Source organism: Camelus dromedarius, chromosome 23 (genome assembly GCF_036321535.1).
Source record: "Camelus dromedarius isolate mCamDro1 chromosome 23, mCamDro1.pat, whole genome shotgun sequence".
NCBI classification, from domain to species: Eukaryota; Metazoa; Chordata; class Mammalia; order Artiodactyla; family Camelidae; genus Camelus; species Camelus dromedarius.
Window position 1 is genome coordinate 25087140 of NC_087458.1, and position 21630 is coordinate 25108769.

The 21630-nt window shown below is 33.9% G+C and overlaps 1 protein-coding gene across 1 annotated transcript in view; it reads right to left on the bottom strand.

Moving 5' to 3' along the window:
- ACBD6 (acyl-CoA binding domain containing 6) overlaps window positions 1-21630 on the bottom strand; it is a 158769-nt gene that overhangs the window by 95756 nt on the left and 41383 nt on the right. Inside the window, exon 4 of the mRNA XM_010992916.3 lies at window positions 8518-8600. Within this exon, the coding sequence (XP_010991218.1) occupies window positions 8518-8600 (83 nt within the window). The remainder of the gene's footprint in view (window positions 1-8517; window positions 8601-21630) is intronic.

Here is a 21630-nt window from a genome sequence, read left to right on the forward strand (position 1 = left end):
TAAACCACACATTTTCATATCTTAATACCTCTGATGGATCTTATAATCTTCAGCATCTTACAATTAAATACTAACTTTTTAAAAATGGTATTTAAATAATGATGTTCTATAACAATGGTGTTTTAGTTGATGAATTCACAAGGTAGGTTCAAAATATACAGTGCCACATGGACAAGTGAATGACTGAAAGAACTCATATATACTGAATCACAATCTTCCCATTCAGAGTGTTACTACACCTGTATTTGGTTTCAGACAGTTAGAGGAAATAATCAGTTCATTTTTCCCCTTCCTATTATGTGGTAATGGCAACATCTTCACCAAATACTAACTATCTTCAGATGGGGTTATACATGCAGTGTATTTAGTTATAGGACCAGAAAATTCTTAAAAGCGTCAAATACAAAAGTTCTATTTATTATCTTATTTATGTTGATAAGGGCTCCCTTCAAATGAAACCACTTACATTTTAACATATTTTGCTCACATTTTTTTCAAGCAAGCAATGGTAAAGGAAAGATCTATGCCCCAGATACTTCCGGTAGATACTTGTTATACTGGAAACGTTATTTAGCCATAATTTATAAAAACACTAGTTAGTAAAAATGCATTTTCACCTGTTAAAATTTGCTTAACTCCAAAAAAGTTGATTGAAAATTTCTGATACTTTAAATGTCTGTAAGAAAAATGTAGTTCAGCTCTGATCAATCCCTCTAAAACCAGTGCCCACATCAGAAAAATCTATAGAATCCCTTGGCTACAGAGATGAGTTACATTCTCAACCATTAAGGTGAGTCTAAAATCAATAAAAACAATTAATCCAAGGGAAACATCATCATCAGTATATTGATAAATGAAGGACTACAGTCTCTAATTTTACCAGTGAAGCACATTTTAAAAAACACTAAATGGAAAAGAAATTTAATTAAAAAATGTAAACTGAAGATACTCACTATATGAATATAATAACAACTATCAAATTCAATTTCACTAACTAGAGGTTACAATGATTCCTCAAACATCTCAGAAGCAGGACAGTGTAGCAATTAAGAGCAGAGTTACGAACCATGTGACCTTAGGCAAGTAAACCAACCTCTTTAAGTCTCAGTTCCTTCATCTTTAAAATAGGATATTAATAACACCTACATCTCATAGGATTATTCTGAAGGTTAAGTGGAATAATATGTCTAATACATGTAGTGTGGTTACCGGCATACAATAAGTGGTCAAAATATGTTAACTGACATTATTATTATTACCTTAAAATTTTAGCAAAGGTTGCAAGCTAGGGTCATTCTTCATACTCTCAGATAACACTTTGAATCAATTCACCTAACAAATATTAATTGGACCTTCAAGGAAATAAAAATAGGCCCATGGTTGGAGCAGAGCGAACACGTGATGAGGGGAAAATTGGCATTAGATGATACGGTGAGGGGTCCTGCAAGACATGTTAAGGGTTTTAAAATTTTATCCTAAGTGCTATGGGAAATCATTAAAGGGTTTTAAGCAAGGAAGTGACATAATGAGATCTGAGTTATAAATCTGGGGCGGAGACAGCAAAGGAAGTGAGGAATCTAATTTGCAATTGTTCTGTAGAATCCTGACCAAGAGAAGATGATTGTTTACAGTAGTGATGGTTATGCAAAAGGTGTGACAGTGGTGATAATGAAAAGCAGATGAATTTGGATTATTTTGAACATAAGAAACAGAATTTCTATGTTAGAAGATGAGAGAGGGAGAAGACCGATACGACACATAGACCTAGGAATAACACACTTTACATAACATCCTGTTAAAAATACTCACCTAATGAACGTATAAAATTTTATATCAGGCAAAATTTTAAATAAAACCATGTAATTAATGCAATCATGCCGTTCTCACACAGAATTCAAACTTTAGCGAACACCAGCATTTATTAATATATACAGTGCAATCAGCAAAGACCTCATAAACGGAAAGGCAAAGAACCAAAATCGCTTGCTTTCACTGTTGAGAGAATAGCTGATAATAATTCAATGAGAATTAAGAGGATGGCTCTATCACACAAAACCGACATCTTTGTTAACATTTTAAAAATATCTTTCTTTAATTATAACCACTTTTGATTACACACATATAGTATATACATAAGTATATGCATAAATGCACTCACATACACACACACCAAAAAAAAAAACTTTATAGCACTTAAACAAGTCTAAGTACCTAGAATTTCACAGGTACTACATACAGATAAGGATATAAGACAGAGAGAAGGAAAAGAAGAAGAGAGAAGGAAAAGGGGTAGATAGAAAAGAGAGAACAAAGTGGGGAAAAGGAAGAGGGGGAGAAAAAAGAAAGAAGATAAGGAGAGAGGAAGAGATGATGATGATGGTTTTAGTAGATGAATGACCTCTTGTTCTGAAAGGGCTGTTGATCTGCAAACAGGTGGATTTGCCTATATGCTTGTTGGCATCATGACATTGAGCTCACAGGAGCTAAATAAAGCATGTAAGAAAGGGGTGAATAAGAGAGCCAGGAGACTCTTACAACAGTTACTGTTTATGTCAAGACCTGCTTGTCCCAAGGGACCCATTTTCACATAATCTATAATTATCTCTTCGCTTTAATCGCCTTGTCATTCCTGAGGCTCTCATGGGCACTGGAAGAGGAAAAGCTCATTAACTAAACCTTTTCTCCTCTCTCCAGCCACCCATGGCTTTTAATTGCTTGGTGCGTTATTATCCAGGAGTGCAACTGGGATCATTTTCATAAGAAAGGGAGGTAGAGAGGAGGAAGGGAGCCATGAGTCCCTGAGGTATGCACCACAGACAAACCTTTGCTTTCTCAATTATTTATGCCAGCTGAGGTTTTACAGGCTGAATAAATCCATAACTCAAGTTCATTCTGAGCAGTCAGATTCTCAAGGGGGAGTTGCCCACTTGCCTACACACAGTTGTGCAGTCCTCAAAGAATAACCAGAATGTAACAAGACATATGTCATCCAATTTATCACCTATCACCAAAGTGTTAACACAACGTTGATCATAGGCAACCCAGTGAAACAGGGAAGTATTTCACTACTACCAGCCAAACAGATGGAGGGAAGCACAATAATCTTTCTGGTGCTAAGGGCAGTGGAATCAATGGGACAGTAGTATCCCAGAATGAGTTAGCCTATTACAAGCATAAAGATCCAAATATTCAATTTTTAAAATACGTAGTATGTGAAACATATTCTTGATGCCTCAGAGTCTTAAACAGATTTGTTAAAAACAGGTTGCTAACAATGTGAAGCTTTGAATAAATAACTAAATGGAATTATATACCATCTGATTTTACAAATCACTTACAATAAAACCATATATGTTGTAGCTTCTTCTCCAATCACACTTCTTTCAGGAAAATTTTAGAGTATGTGTAATTTATGTGCAAGTGACTGGCTCTTATGCTTTTATTTCAGTTCATATATTCACCAAAAGTAAGCATAAAATTATCACTTTCATTCTAGTTTGTTATTCTTACAGTCTATCCTTTTATAATCAGAACTAGAGAGCAAACAATGAAAAAATATTTTTAAAATATTCTCAAAATCTATTATGGTTAAAAAATTTTAACTTTATAAGTCAATGATGAAAGCATCTCGTTAAAATTCTACACGCTTTTGTGTCTGACCACAGCAGTGACCTCTGGTATTTTCTGCCAAAACAGTTCATTTGTCTCACAGAACAACTAATCAATTCCAGAGCCCATCAATCATTTTAGCTGTATACTGGTCGGGGCTTGCTTAGAGTAGGTCCAGATGGCTGACTGTGTAAGTGGGATTAATAAAATTCTGATAGATTACATAGTATCAAACTGCAAACTATAACAGAGAAGATCAAAGCCTATTGCAGGGTGGGCTGGAAACTGTACATGTTTCATTTGTTGTATTTTTAAATCTTGCCCTAATTTCTCAATTTATGTGCCAACTTCTAGGTAAAATCTTTTCAGTTATACAAGTCACTAAAAGTGATTCCTTGTTAAGTGAGTCGGTATCTGTAGTGCAGGACCATTTGACTCTTTGCAAAGCCATATACTTAATAATCAGAGCTTTTTCTGCCAGTCTGCAGTTTAAAGGAAACACTACTGATCGCAAGACTAGAGTAACTATGAGTTACAAGATTGTACTCTCTTGTTTCTATAGTTCCAAACACAGACCTAATAATAGCATTGGCTCTCCCCTCTCGGTTTTCCATTTTCTTCTGCAAAAGGGAGAAGTTTGTACCTAACCCCACAGATAGGTGTTTACATGTGATTGTAGCTCTTACCATCAGCCCTGTGCCCTGGGTCTCCCCTGTGGGGACTCTATGCTTAGTAACAGTAATAAAACTAACAGTTACAAAGTAACTTATTTTGTGCCACATACTGTTCTAGGATGCCTGTGTATGTATATTCATATAATCTACATAAATAGCATATGAGAAAGGTATTATAATTATCCCCATTTTATAGATAAGTAACTTGTCCAAGGTCACAGAACTAGTAAGAGGTGGAACCAGCATTTGAATTCAGGCAGTTTGGCTTCATAAATTTTTTAAACTTAATTAGCCTCATCTTATATCCTCTCCATTGTACTACAGAACAATTAACTAGATTCAGAATGGGAAACTGGTGTCAAGGCTCTGGAATATTAACACAGAGATCTGTACCTATGACATTATATTCTCACTTTCTGTGACAGAGTAGAAGTAAAGGTCAGAACCAAAACAGTAAGGGAGCAAGCTCAGAAATGGCCCCAGTGGCCCATGGCTCAGAGACATTTACAATAAAACTAAAAGGGGACCTTAACTTATTACCCATGATGCACATTAGTCAGGAAAGCTGCCACAACAATGGCGCCCAAGCCTTAGCAAATGGGTTCATTAGATACTGATTTTTCTAATCTTCAAAAATGTGAAAAAAATTAGATGTTTATCCAAAACAGACCTTTAAAATACATTTTTACGTTCTTTTTTAAAACAATGGCTCCACAGAAGAAAACTTTTCCTTTCATCCAAGTTTACCATTTGATGTTTCTAAAACTATAAAATCTACTGTCACTTTTACCTCAGTTGAACATAATTCTGCCAAGAAACTGCAGTTAACCTCAATGAAAGCACAATTTTCTCTTGAAAAAGTCAAACACCAGATACCACATTTCACCAAAGTACAAGCAAAATTTGACTACATAAAATTCAACAAATAGCCTGTCTTCATTGTTGCAACTGCATTCTTATACTTAAGAAACAGCAGGGACCACAACATGTGGTCCTTCACTGGAATAACATTTCGGTATACAATAATTTTCATCCTGATCTAGTTTGCTATACTGGAATCCTGTTACATTATAGAATGAATTCTCTAATATAAGAATACGACTAGTTACTATGATTTCTGATCTGCTGTAGTAGTAATAAAATTACTGTTTGTAACAGTTAAAAGACTCTCAGTAGCTCTCTCACGTTCATGTTCCATACTGTTGCATATCTTAACAATATGTTCCAGAATGAAAAGATTTAGATCTTATCATAAGAAGAGTAATATAAGACTTCGATGACTTAATGAAATAAGGCCAAGATTAACCAGTTTTGCCAATAGCAGAGGTTTATATTTCACTCAATTAACCAATAAGATTTACTAAACATATTCACATGTAATGTCCAAAATACCAAAAACACTATTCAAAAAGAAGCAGCTGAGAAGCACAAATATTCATGCTTTCTCTCATTGTAGATTCATAATAAATGTACGTTGAGTTGAATTAAAATCTCTACTTTATGAAAATAAACCTATACTGTTTTGTTATTGTTTTCATGATCAGAATTCTAAATACTGATTTAACTCAAAGTCTCTTCTTTAGGAATTGGGTAGAGGATAAGCAAGTAGGTTAACTCTTCCATTATAGTTTAATTCTATCCTTGGAATACTCCACTTACCCAGATAGCTATTCTCACATCTACTGGAGTCCATTTCATTTGCTTTCTGTTCTGCACAGCTACTATGATCAGGCATGTCACTGGTATTCCAAAAGAAATTGCATGTTATTTTGAAAAATACTAGAGTCCGGGTGCCCTTAAGGAAATCAGCACACAAAACAAAAATCACTACTATTTGTAGATAAGTGACTGATATTAGAAAGTTAAGTATAGTGATTTTTAAAAAGTAAAGAAACTATCTCAATTTATTTATCTAGCTAGGAAAGTGGCCTATATGTGTAAATTTTTTAATTTATTTATTTTTTAAGGAAAAGAGGTGAGAATAGGCCTATCACAGCAAAACCAAACCAGCAGCTCTCTGCTTCATGATAGGGCCTCTAGGCTGTGTGTGTGTCAGCAGTCACTAAACTACCAGCTCCTTGGGAGAAGCAGCTGTGGGTACCTCCTAAGCTCTGGGTACTTTTCTAGGTACCCACCTAGGTACCTAAGTTCTGGGAACTTCCTCAGATACCGAGAATACAGAGATGGATAAAATACAATCCTTGCCGTTAAAAAACTAAAAGTTGAGCAGAAAGGATCAATTTTTTAAAAATTATAATCCAATGTGGCATAATGTCATAAATGTTGTAACAAAAGTGTGAACAAAGACTATGGGAAAACAGAGAAGAAATGACTAACCTCCCCTCCTATGAGCTAGAAAAATTACTCTAAAGGTTACTGACTTGAACAGTTAAAAACTTTGATCAGTAAGGTTAAGGCTCTAAGATGCCATTTTAAGAAGACTCTTAAGTACAGAACATACAAATTAAGACCACCCAAAACATGTTCTGAACATGTAAGGGTTAAGGAAGAGAACAGGGGAGTTAAATTATGAAAATGTTTTTTAAACTGTGCTTCCTCAACGCTGCATGGGCTCCTCAGAGTTCTCAGAGTACCTCAAAGAGATCAGGGTGGCAAATGTATTCCAGGCCAGCAGTATTCTTCAAGGGTACCTTCATCCCCATCAAAATCTCCATCAGGCTTCTACTATCCCACCCCAAATAAACATTTCCTCTAAGTAAAAAGTGTGCTTGCTGTGCAAACAGACTCAAGACAGGAGCCCTAGTACGAACTGACTGACTGGTCATTAACTGGAAACTATGAGCATTTAAAGGTTTTGATTCACAGTAGTATCAATAAGTTTCCTTCTAGAATGCCACCTGGGAGTTCTTATCACTACTCCTTTATGTGGTGAAAAATGTAAGCAACTCTTCTGCAAAAAAGAATTTCATAAATTTTTGATACAATTTCCTCTTCATTCTATGAAGATAGATGTTTCGCTTCAAATTAGTTGAACTCAATTTTCCCCTTGAAAATTAGAGCTCATTTATTTCATGTTAGTAATAAAAAGAAAGTTCAGATAACTCAGAAAGGGTAACAGAAACTCCTATTTCTTGTCTCTGATTGTAAAGTAACAATCTTAGAAGAATGTGTTATGTCGCTTTTAAGCAAGATAGATCCTTTTCCCTGATTTACACAGTGTTGGAAAAAAATGATTATTCAAGAAATTTCATTTGCAATGCACAAAATTTAAGACCTTTGTTAAATAACAGGAAATGACCTTTTAAATTTTTTAAGTCGTGGTAAAAAATATGTAATATAAAATTTATCATCTTAACCATTTTAAGTGCATAGTTTAATATTATGTATATTCACCTTGTTGTACAACCAATATCCAGAAATTTCTCATATTGTACAACAGACACTCTATACCCATGTAATAATAACTCCCCATTTCCCACACCCTCCAGCTCCTGGCAACCATGCCTCTATGCATGTGACTACTCTTGATATCTCATATAAGTGGAATTATACAGTATTTACCCTTTTGGGACTGGCTTATTTCATTTAGCATAATGTCCTATAGGTTCATCCACGTTCTACCACGTGTCTGAATTCTCCATTTTAAGGCTGAATAACATTCTATTATATGTATACACCACATTTTGTGTATTCATTCATCCATCAATGAACACTTAGGTGTCTCCTACCTTTTGCTATTGTCAACAGTGCCGCTGTGAACATGGGTGTACAAATATGTGTTGGAGATCCTGCTTTTAATTCTTTCGGATACAGAACCAGAAATATAATTGCTGGATCATATAGTAATTGTTTAATTTTCTGAGGAACTTCCACACTGTTACCCATAGTGTGCCATTTTACACTCCAAAATGATTTATAATTTGTAGCTGAAAAAACTTCAAAAATTAAAATATTTAAGAGAAATAATAATATTTTGAGGAAAACTAATAACAACAAAAATCCATAGCTTTAGACTGAGACACAAAACCTTGCCCTACCAACCACTGATGTGGGATAAAGTGCTATCTGGCACTGATTCAGACACTCACAGATTTTAAAGATTTTACACATAAAAATTTATTTCCTGCCATTTATTATCCTTCTAGAGATACCTCATATCAGTTTCATGTTAGGAAAAAGTTCTTCACAAATGGAGGTTTTCAAAATAAAAAAATACACACACACACACACGCATGTATATACCGCTGTGATTGAAGACCAGAAGACAATTCACCTGATGATTTCTTCGTGATACAGAGAACTAACAACTGGCCCACCAAAACCAGTATTTGCTTCTTTTCTTTTCTTCTCTGGTGACTGCAGAGGAAAAAAAAGGTGGAAAAAAAATACACACTGCTTTAATCCATGTGTCTTAAGCCAGTTACAAAATACTACTTTGTTAAGGAACACTGAACATTTGATGATCCACCATTTCTCTAAGGCCCTAGTGACAATTTTAGGATGGTAGCAGAAAGGCAAGTGGACTCCCAGTTCATCACAGCAGTAAAATGAACATCCTCTAGCAAGCTAAGATTATTCTGCTACTGCCTCCTGGAGCCACCCAAAAGCCATTCATTCCCCTGACTGATTCTAGATTATAAGATGTTAGCTATATTCAGTGTGGAAAATGTGGCCATTCAGTGTGGAAAAATGAAAAGAAAACATGAAATATAATACCAGACATGAATGTGATCAAGAAAATCATATCTAGCTTAACAAAATTAAAAGTTCCCAAGTAAGAAAGAAACTAAACTGTAATAAAAGTTAAAAAATTTTTTCTTCTGCAATGTCAACAGTTTCTAGGCCAGGGTACCCTACAAAAATAGAAACTCTGACTTGGAAAAAGATCCTGGAGGCAGCATACTCTGTTAGTTCTTAACACCATTAGGGGAACTAGTTTCAAGAAATGGTGGCAATTTTTGAGATAAGTCAGTTATCAATTTATGACATAAACAAAGGTATCGTATCATAAGCAACAACTACCAACATGATTAAATAATAAAAAAATATAAAGTACCCTTGTCTGACATCGGCAAAAAAGAAGCACAAAGTAAATGCCAGGTCCCTCTCTTCTCTGAGGTCCATTCTTAGAGAATAAGTGCTGCAAAGAATCTTTGGAATAGAGAATGTTTTTCCTTATACTAAAAAAAGGTACAATCCAAAGAGAGAACTTATTTGATTCAATCCAATTGCATTTTAAATACATATTCCATTGTAGGGTAAAGTTGAAAAATACTTGCTGCTCAACAGATGCTAAATGAACAACAAAACTGGAAATGAGAAAACTGGATACCAAAGGAAAAAAAGAATCAAATATAAAACGTCAGCACAGTTTCCTGAAAAAGAACTGACTCCAAGAAGATAACAGCAGAAAATCTAGGTGACCTTGCTTGGGTTTGCAATCACTTTTTAGAAACAACATCAAAACCATGATCCATGAAAGAAAGAAAAAAAAATGATGCTGGTCTTTATTAAAATTAAAAACATCTGCTCTGTGAGAGACAGTGTTAAAAGAGAATGAAATGACAAACCACATTCTGGGAAAAGCCTTTGCAAAACATGTATCTATTAAAGGACTGGTATTCAAAATATATTTTATAAAACTCTTAAAACTCAACAATAAGAAAACAATAGAAAGTTATAGGCAGTATCAATGATAAACATAGATGTAAAAATCCTCAAGAAAATATTAGCAAACCAAGTTCAACAAAACATTAAAAGGATAAACACCATGATTAAGTGGGATTTATTCTACGAATGCAAAGACAGTTCAATACCCACAAATCAATCAATGTGAGATACCACATTGACAAAATTAAGGATAAAGATCATATAATCATCTCAATAGATGCAGAAAGAGCATTTGACAAAATTCAATATCCACTCATGATAAAAACTCTGAACAAAGAGGGTACTTCAACATAATAAGGGTCATATCTAACAAGCCCATAACTAACATCATACTCAACAGTAAAAAGCTAAAAGCTTTACCTCTAAGCTCAGCAATGAGACAAGGATGCCCATTCTTATCACTTTTATTCAACATTGTATTGGAAGTTACATTGTACTGGAAGATGCTAGCCACAGCAATTACACAAGATAAAGAAATAAAAGGCATCCAAATTGCAAAGAAGGAAGTAAAATTATCTCCTTTCATAGACAACATGATCTTAAACATCGAAAACCCTAAAGACACACCCTCACAAAAAATAAAACTGTTAGAATAAATGAATCCAGAAAAGTTGCAGGATACAAAATTAACACAGCAAAACCATGTCATATCTGAGGCAGAAAATAAGTTTTCTAATATAAAAAAGTGAGGACTCCTACGGAAAAAAAATAGTGTGGGGAAAAGGGTTGCAATTTTAAATAAGATGGTCTGGGAGGGCCTCACTCAGACAGTCATCTGAAAAGACATAAAGGAAGCAAAGAAGTGACTTTTAAAAATTATCTGGGGGAGATTGTCTCAGGTATAGGAAATAGCCAGTGCAAAGGTCCTGTGGTGAGGGTATGCTTAGAATGTTAGAGAAGTTATATATTCATATCCTTTGCTAGAAGATAATTAATGTAGTTTAGGGGGCAAAACTAGAGGCAAGAACACACAGTTTTTCACAAAACAATCATAATTTCTATGGGTGTCATTCACAGAAACTCTTCCAGTGAAATAGGCAATTGAGAAAAGATATCTGTGGTCTGCTTGGCAATTATTTACCACTAAAGTACATACTAGTAATTAGGAGTTATATGGTACTTTGGAAAGGGATAAGTATATTTCTTTTTACTTAGTAGACTTTATTTTTTAGAGTAGTTTTAGGTTTAAAGAAAAATGAGCAGGGGGAGGGGATAACTGAAGCAGTAGAGCCCATGCTTGGCATGCACAAGGTCCTGGGTTCAAGCCCCAGTACCTCTTTTAAAAATATATAAACAAATAAATCTAATTACCTCACACCTCCCCACTACCAAAAAAAAAAAAAAAAAAAAAAAAAGAAAAGAAAAAGGAAAAATGAGCAGAAAGTAGAGAGAGGAACTCTCTGGGGAGATATGCCCCTCTCCCCCAATTTTCCCCTATTAACATTTCCATTAGTGTGGTACATTTGTTACAATAGATGGGCCAATATTAATACATTGTTATTAGTTAAAAATCCATAGTTTATGTTAGGGCTCACTCTTTGACAAACGTATAATGACACGTGTCCACCATTACAATATCGTTCAGGATAGTCTCACTGCCCTAAAATTCCTATGCTCCACTTATTCATCTCTCCCTCCCTCTGAAGCCTTGGCAACTGCTGATCTTTTTACTGTCTTCATAGTATTACCTTTTCTAGAAAATCATATAGTTGGAACCATACAGTGTGTAATATTTTCAGACTGGTTTCTTTCATTTAGCAATATGCATTTTAAGTTCCTCCTGTCTTTTCATGGTTTGATAGCTCATTTCTTTCTTTTAAAACTTATAATTGTTGTAAAAAAAAATCTACCATCTTCACTATTTTTACATATAAAGCCCAGTAATGTTAATTATATACTACCTCTCCTGGTTCAAAACACAAGATTTTTCTCCAGTCTTCACCATAAGAATGTGGTAGGGCTCTGGGAGTCAAAACCCATGAGAGTGGGGCCCTCCTAAAACTGAGCCCCTGGGAGTTTTTAACTCTTGATCTAGTCCATCCCCAGCCTCCAGCAATTCATCAATTACCATTTAAGCATTCCTACCAGTTTGTGGCTCAAGAAAGCAACTTTTGTTCCAAATAAGCAGATCTTGGGTATGCATCTATGTATTCACCTGCCACTGTTTTGAGAGTGGCCGTTTGCCCTGGGACCTCAAATTTCAGATGAATCCAAGAATAGTCCATGATCTTCAGTTTGGTAAGATTTTTGTTGTTGAGGATAGGAGAGATGATTTCTAAATCCTTTACGTGTCAGAGTTGAAACTGGAAGTTTAATTATCTTTTGAAGAGATTTTAAAATTAAAAAAAAATTGTTTTCTTATATTTACATTTACCCATATATTTAGCATTTTCAGCTGTCTTCATTCCTTTATGTAGGTTCAAATTTCCATCTCATGTACTTTTCCTTTTGCCTAAGAAAGTTCCTCTTACATTTATTGTAGTGCATGTCGGTCAGCAATGAATTACCTCTGCTTTTGTTTGTCTGAAAAGCGTTTATTTTATCCTCACTTTTAGTATTAAAATGAGTTCGCATAATATGAGCCACTTAAACACGTACAATTGAGTGGCATTTAATGCATTCAATGTTGTGCAACCACCACCTCTATATAGTTTCAAAATATTTTCATCATCCCAAAAGGAAACCTTGAACCCATTAAGCAGTAACTCTATTTCCTCTTCCTCCTAACCCTGGCAACCAACGATCTGCTTTCTATCTTTATGGATTTACTCATTCTGGATATCTCATATAAACGGAATCACACAATGTGATCTTTTGCGTCAGGCTTCTTTCATTTAGCATAATGTTTTTGAGGTTCAACTACATTAGAGCATATACCAGTACTTCACTTCTTTCTATGGTTGAGTAATACTCTATTACACACACACACACACACACACACACACACACACATAAACACACCTTATATTATATAATATATATCCATTTATCAGTTGATGAACATTTGGTTTGTTTGTACTTTTTGGCTATTGTGCTGCTCTGAACATTTCTGTACAGCTACATGAGTACCTGTTTTCAATTATTTGGGGTATACACACATCTAGGAGCAGAATTGCTGAGTCATATGGTAATACTATGTTTAACTTTTTGAAGAACAACTCAACTATTTTCCACAGTACCTGCAACATTTTTCATTACCACCAGCAATGGAAAATGGTTCCAATTTTTTGACATCCTTGCCAACACTTGTTATTATCTGTCTTTATTATTATGGTATCCTAGTGTATGTGAAGTGATACCATTGTGGGTTTGATCTGCATTTCCCTAATAATTAATATTTCATGTGATTATGGGCCATTCTTTTTGGAGAAATGGCTATCCAAGTCCTTTACCCATTTATTAGTCATCTCTCATTGTTGAGTTACAAGTTATTTATATATTCTGGATACTACATCTTTATCTTTATATGATTTGCAAATATTTTCTCCCTTTCTATAGAATGTCTTTTCACTTCTTTGACAGTATTTTTGAAGCAAAAAAGTTTTCAAATTGATGAAGTTACCATTTTTTCTTTGGTTGCTTGTGTTTTTGCTGTCATATCTAAGAATCCATGACCAAACCCAAAATTACTGAGACAAATCCCTATATTTACTTCAAATATAGTTCTAGTTCACATTTTTTAGGTCATTGATGCCTTTTGAGTTAATTTTTGCACATAGTGTGACATGAGGATACACCTTCATTCTTTTGTATGTGGATACCCAGTAGTCCCAGCATCATTTGTTTAAGAAGATAATTCTCCACTGAACAGTTTTGGCACCTTTATTGAAAATCAATGACCATAAATGTGAGGGTTTATTTCTGGACTCAGATCTGCTCCACTGGCTCATGTGCCTATCTTTATGCCAGTACAATACTGTTTTAATTACTGTAATTTTGTAGTAAGTTTTGAAATTGTAGGTATGAAGTCTCCAATTTTGTTCTTTTTCAATATTGTTTTGACTATTTTGGGCCCTTTGTCATTTCATATGTATTTGAGAATCAGCTTTTCCATTTCTGCAAAAATGGCAGTTGGAATTTCGATAGACCGCATTGAACTTGTAAGTCACTTTAGGTGGTACAGCCATCTTAACAATATAAAATCTTTCAATCTATGAACATGGGATATCTTTCCATTTATTTAGGTCTTCTTTGTTTCAGCAATGGTTTATGGTTTATAGTTTTCAGTGTAAAATCTTTCACCTCCTTGGTTAAAACTATTCCTGGGTATTTTATTCTTTTGTATGCCAGTGTAAAGGGAATTGTTTCCTTAGTTTCCATTTTGGGGTGTTCATTGCTGGTGTATACTACTAACACAACTACTTTTTGCATGTTGATTTCATATCTTGCAACTTTGCTGAATTTGTTTATTCACTCTAGTAGAGTTTTTGAGTGGTTTCTTTAGATTTTCTATATTTAGGATCATGTTATCTGTGAACAGAGAGAGTTTTACTTCTTCCTTTCCAACTTGGATGCTGTTTACTTTCTTTTTCTCATCTAATTGCTCTGGCTAGAATTTACAGTACAAGGGGAAATCAGGCATCTTTGTCTTATTCTAGATCTTAAGGGGAAAGTTTTCTACCTTTTACCCTTGAGTGTAGTGTTACCTGTGGGTTTTTCATAAATGCCCATTATCATGGTAAGTAAATCACCTTCATTTCTGAAAGCTATTTTAACTGGTACAGAATTATAAGTTGATAGTTATTTCCTTTTGATGTTGCCCCTATTGATTTCAGACTTCTGAAGTCTGCTGCAGTCCCTACCTGTATCATGCCTTTTGTCTGGATGCTTATAAGATTTTCTCTTTTTCACTGGTTTTCAACAATTTGATTATGATGTGTCACGGTTTGGGTTTCTTCACATTTCTTCTGCTTGGCATTCACTGAGATCTTGTTCTATGGGTTTATGGCAATGATTCTCAATGAGGGGAGATTTTTTTGCCCCCCATTCTCCACTTGATTGTCACAAGTTGGTGGTCTATTTGGCATCTAGTGAGTAGAGGCCAGAATTATTGCTAAACATCCTCCAATGTACAGGACAGCCCACCACAACAAAGAATTACCCAGCCCCAAATGTCAATAATGCAAAGGCTGAAAAACTGGCATATGGTTTATTCAAATGTTTAAAGATGTCCACTTATTAATACTTATTAAATTTTTTTCTGTCTTCTCTCTTGCTTTTTCTCTACTGTCTGGGACTCCAATTATATGTATATTTGCTCAGTCTTTTCATGCTGTATTTCATTTTTGTTTTACTTGCTCCATCTGCAAGTTCACTGATCTTTTCTTAAGTAATGTCTAATCTGCTGTTAATCTTTTCCAGTGTATTTTTCATTTCAGATGTTATTTTGTTCCATCTTTAGATGTTCCATTTGGGTCTTTTTATATCTCCCATTTCTCTCTCCATTATGTTCATGTTCTCCTCTATTTTCTTGAATATACAGAATATACTTATAATAGCTGTTTTTCATGTCTATCATTTCTGCATCTGCTTTCATTGACCGGCTTTCCTCCTGGTTATGGATCATATTTTCCTGCTATTTTTGCATGTTTGAAAGACTTTTCCTGTAAGCCAAGTGTTATAAATTTTATACTTTTGTTTGCTGCATTTTGTTGTGTTCCTTTAAATTATGTTAGATTTTGTTTTGGGAAACAATTTGATCCTCTCAAGGCTCATTTTTAATCTTTGTTAAGGCAGAGTCAGAGCAGCCTTTAATCTAGAGCTTAATTTAGCCCCAAAACTACAGTGAAATCCTTCAGAGGCCCCTACCATATGCCACATACATTACATTTTCCTTCCACTCTGACTAGCAGGAAACAAAACAGTCTCAGTCCTGTGTCAACTCCAGGAGCTGTCTGGCTTGCTGTTTTCTTGTATTTCATTCTCTAGCCTGTTAGCTTCTTCTCACACACACACACACACACACACACACACACATTAGTATTCACCCTCTGCAGATCTCTGGAACTCTCCCTTTCTATGTAACAACGTCCTTTCTAGTATTTGGCCCTCCATACTCTAGGTCAAATGGGCAAGGTGGCGAAGCTCTTTATGATCCCCACTCCCTGTAACGAAATTGCCTTCAGGCAATAAACTAAGGCAATTGTAGGGCTCGTTTTGTTTATTTCTCTTCTCTCATAGTTTCACACTACTTTTAGTGCAATGTCTGAAAAACATTTCAACTATTAGATTTGCTTTTCCTTCTGTATTAGACAAAAAAGGGTAAATACTGTCCCTATTTCACCACCATGCCCAAGAGCAAAAGTCCCAAAAATATTAATTTAAAAATCAGCATAATATTTCATAAAGTAATAATTTACTTAACCATTACCTGACAATTGTCTATTTGGGTATTTTCATTCATAAACAAAGATATGATGAATCCCCTTGTACATAAAGTATAATAGTTTTAATTAAAATCTTTAGGGGAAAAAACTGACTCTATAATTTGATTATAATGTATACTAAATATATTTCTTCCCAGGATTAATTCCTCTTCTTGAAGCAAATGCACAAAGCATACTAGGGTGCTGGTGACAAATTTTGGGGGGGGGGGTGGAGGGTGGGAGATTATATTTTAGGCAGAAATAATATTTTAAAAATAATCTGTCATTATCAGATTGAATTCAGAATAAAGCTGCCAAAGATGCATTAGTTTTCTTCTCCATCCACTTCACCTACAAGAAGGGGTGAACTTTGGCTACTTTACCCTCTTGATTTCCACTCTGATGAAATGTTTCTCATAGAGGCTTAAGAAGTTTATTCCATTTCTCTCTACTCAAAATCCATTAAGTTATTTTTATGTTGCATCAGCAGTTAAAGAAAGAGACTCCAATTTGGCAGGCAATAGGATAAAATTTGCCAATTCTTACACTGCCTCCGACTGTATTATCTGAGACACTGAAATGCTCCTTCACTCAGAGGGGAAAGGATAAGTTGCTGGCTCAATCTTTATCACTCGATTTAGATTCCACCTTAGTCAGTTGCTTGGTCAAGATTTAAAACCTTGTGAAACTTTCTTTTCCATCTGAAAAACAATTATTCCAACAATTATCAGGCTAATATGTGCAAGGAGGGGGTTTCGTGCTTCCACATGCTCCCTTTCTTGGTTTCTGTTTTATCGGTTTATTTGCTTAATTTGTTTATAAGTCCAGCTGTAGGAATTTGGGTAAATTAATCTCTCTGCCTCAGTTTCTTCATTTATAAAAACAGGAATAACAGTACCTATCTCACATGGGTGTTTTCAGGGTTTAAAATATGTATGTAAAACAGAACAATGTCAGCACAAAGTGAGCACTATGTAAGTGTAGCTGATACAATAGTAATTATTATTAGCAAAAATATGGCCATTTCTCCAAAATGAAAATGTCTCAGCAACAGATACAAGATGTTTTGATGTGACAATCAACAATATTGAACCATGAGTCTTTATCTAATAGCTTTAAAGTTCTGCTGGTAAAACAATAAACCCCCAAACCAACCAAACAAACAAAAAACCTGTAAGAAATGACAACAGCTCTGTCATTACAAAGAAGGAAAGAAAACTAGGACTTAAGGAGTGTCTTCCATGTGCTTTGCACTTTATATATATTATCCAGTTCCAACTTCAAAACAGTTTTATAAAACTGGCATTTTTACTGTGTCTCATGCAATCTAAGATCATCAATTACAAGAAATACCATTATTTTCTGTAATGCTAAGCAAGAAAAAACATAGCCAATTAAATATAGTAGACCATTGATTTTAAAATACATCCAGAATTTTTAAAATGTTAACTGAATAAATGTCTGCCTTATATTTGATGAGATATATCTCCATTTTACAGATTAGAAAACTGAAGATAAGGGAGGTGAAGTACCCAACGCCACACAGTAAGTGCAGAATTGAGAGCCAAACCAAGATCTTCTGATATCCAAAGCCTTTGCTCTTTTTATTAAACTATATTACCCCTCCAAGTTACTTTAAAAACCATTATTAAATATATACAAATATTCTGAATTGAAATTTTGTTCTGTCTCTTAAGTGTATATTTGAAAGATTTTTAAGTACTTTATTAGTTCAAAAGGAAACTTTAAAATAAACATATAAGTCTTTTTGAGACTGTATTATACACAATTTAATCAATTAAATTGACTAATAAGATAGTTCTAAGCCCTTAAAAAAGAAAACTTTTCTAATAATCCTTTTAAAACATTCATTAGTTTTTTCCTGAAACACACTTATTCATTTCCACATACAAAAGTAAGAATATTACTCTCATCTCAGCTATTACCTGTCATTTAGAGCATTAAAAAAAGAAACTTTACCATGAAAATATCATTGGTTGTTATTTATAACAGTAAAATTTATCAAATTTCTCAAAAAAGATAAATTCCATAAATCTATGTTTTTAACCTTAGCTTCTTTTAAAATCATAAATATACATCATAGCTTAAAATAATACTCTCCTAAAATCTTAAAAACAAGACATTTAATAAGAATATCAATTATCTAGAAATATTACATAAATGCTTAAAATTGCTATTGGAATTTAGATAAAAGAAAATAGGAATTATATGTGCAAGTAGATATTTTATCCAAATCTCCAAATTTCAGCATTTCCTAATACTTTATGTATATATATATATATATATATATATATATATATATATACACACACACACACACACACACTACGTACACTAGCTTAAAAAGTGATGCCAATTTTTAAAAGATGAAAAAACTTTTAAAAAACACTTTTTTTGTGCCAAATGCTTTAATCTGCATCACTAAAATACAAGAAATAATTTTTCCAGAGAACATGGTCAACAGAACTCTTATAAAATCCTTATACTACACTAAGTAAATTTCATCACTCTGTACTACAAAACAAAGCAAAAAATGACAACTTGCTCTTTTAGTACCCTATAATGGAATTTAAGATTGAATGTATTAAATTTGACTTCTTAATTCCTGGGCTATTATCAGTTTTCTTCGTTCTAGAGTATTTTAAAACTAAGGCACAAAAGCTTATCACCTGTATACAAGCCCAGGTTCCACTGTACTCGATTTAATGCTATTTTTAAATGGCTCTCACGGAAAACTACCTTTAGGTTATTATAACTTTCTACAAATGTAACACTGATCAAGATTTAAATGTTCTTTGGAAAATTATTCTGAATATAGTATCATACTATAAAGAAATTATAAGTTTTCTTAGACTTTAAGCACTAAAGAAAATCACAAAAGATCAACAGATTCAAATACTTAAATTAGCATTCCTGTAATAATGTAGTAAAAATAAATAAGAAAACAATGGAACTGTATTCTAAGCAAATAAAACAAATGGCTAATATTTCTATAATATTCTAAGCAATATATGCAAATGATCTCATATGTAAGAAAACCATTACGATCATCCAATGGATAAACAGACTATGGTTATGAGCAGGCAACAATTAGAATTTGAGTTACACAGAAGATTAGGGTTTTACTCACATACATACACATAAATATCAATAATGTTATATCGCTACTTAGAAAAAAGTTCAACTCCATAATCATTTAAGAAAATGCATATTAAAACAATGAGCAATAGATTTTAAACTAATTCCATTAGGGAAGAAAACAAAATCATTCAAGTTGCTAAAATTGTAGTGAAACAGATACTAATACTGTTAATGGCCCTCATGTCCTTTTAAAATGGTATTATTCTTTTGAAAAACAGTTTTGCAATCCTACCAAGATCCACAGAAACATCAGCACATTTTTATTATTTGTACCATTAATATAGCTTCTGGATATTATAACAAAGAAAATACAATTCTGAATTACAGTAACTTTGTATAGATTTCAACTACAATCCTTCCTGTTGCTCATCTTACATGAAATTAATGTTTCTGAATTTTTAAGATAGAAACGTGAATGAGGATAGATTTGGGGTATATACCTCCCTTTTCTGTTGTTTTCATGGCAGTATTTAAAAATTTGGCCCCTAGGATACTTTGCAAATCACTTGGCTCTGGTCCCCTCTCTCACTCTTATCTGGTTTCTTTTTCCTCTTGTCTTCATTGTCCTTGTACTCCTTGACTTTGATTAAATTCTCTACAGATCTCTCAGTGTGAGGCTTTGTACTAGAAGGGGTGTTTTGGCAGGTTAATTTTGGAAGCTCTAGAGCTCCAGAGAACCTACCATGAAGTCCCTGAACTCTTCACTTACTGGCAATTTTAGGCTTCTGCCATTCTCAGGCCGGTCAAGACTCCCTACTGCTTCCTTCTGCTTCCTCCTACAGAGATAGCAATGAATGCTACACAAATCTTGGAGATGTTGAAGGTTTGTCCCTAGTTTCTCTGATCAACTTGTTTTGTTACAGATACTGCCCAAGAGCTTTTGGTTATGCTGTCCTGGTTATTCTGCTAAGGATTCAGAAAAACTCAAAAACTGTTAACAACCACTGTCCTCTCCTCAGAATTCCAATAACCTTGAATTGCTGCTGACAGAATATATGAAAGGGAATATACAAATGAATAGGTTAGTATTGCTAACTGAATTATATTTCCATTCCATTCTCTTCTCCATACTTTTGCCTCCATTCAACCAACTACTGTAATAAGATGGATGATTTCATGAAAGAGAGGTATAGAGATTGACACGGCAAAACAAATTTACTGAACATCTCTTATTTCTTGCTTACCAAAGTCTTTTGTACACTATCTCAACATTTTAATAGCTTCCCATATTGTGAATTCCAACTTTCCAAAGTAGAATCTCAAAACCTCATTCCTCAGACTCCCTTGCACCTAGGGTATGCAGGCCCATGATCTAGATTCCATCAATCAGATGCACAAATGAACTATGTGGATACAGAATGAAGAAACATGTACCAACCTTACAGCAAGTCACACTTCTTGACACAGAGCTCAAAATTTGATTGATATAATCCTACCAACAAAAGTATGTCTGGTATAAGCAGGATTCAAGTAATTAAATACAATTTATCATATGAATTCATATTTTCATTTTAAGCACACAGAAGAATATTAATTAATGACATCAGGAAAATCAGAAGTGGAAATCAATTTTCTCTTACAGATGGATAGCTCTCATGAAATATAGCATCTATTGCTTTGTGATTGCTACTTTTAGTATGAATTCATCAGACATGCAAACTTGTGGGCCGAAAACATTCAACACACATGCAAAGATCAAACTTATTTTGAGTTTGATGTTTGCTACAGGTTTTTATAGATATTCTTTATCAGATTAAGAAAATTCCCTTCTATTAATAACTGTTAAGAGTTTTTATCATGAATGGGTATTGAATTTTGTCAAATTTTTTTCCCTCTGTCAAAATGATCACATTTTTTCCTTCTTTTCCTCTTAATATGTCAAATTATACTGCTTTTCAAATGTTAAAACCACCCTTACATTCCTAGAATTAACTCTACTTCATTGTGATGTGTTATCTTTTCATTTGTTGCTGAATTTGATTTGTTCATGTGTTTTTAAGGGTTTTTTTTTCCCACCTATGTTAATGAGAGAAACTATCTTATATTTTCCTTTTTTGTATCATTCTTGCCAGGCTTAAGTGGCAAGGTTAACTGGTCTTATAAAAAGAAATGAGAAGTGTTCCCTCTTTTTCTGTTTTCCAGAAATGTCTGTGTAAGATTGGCAGTATTTCTTCCTTAAATGACTGAAA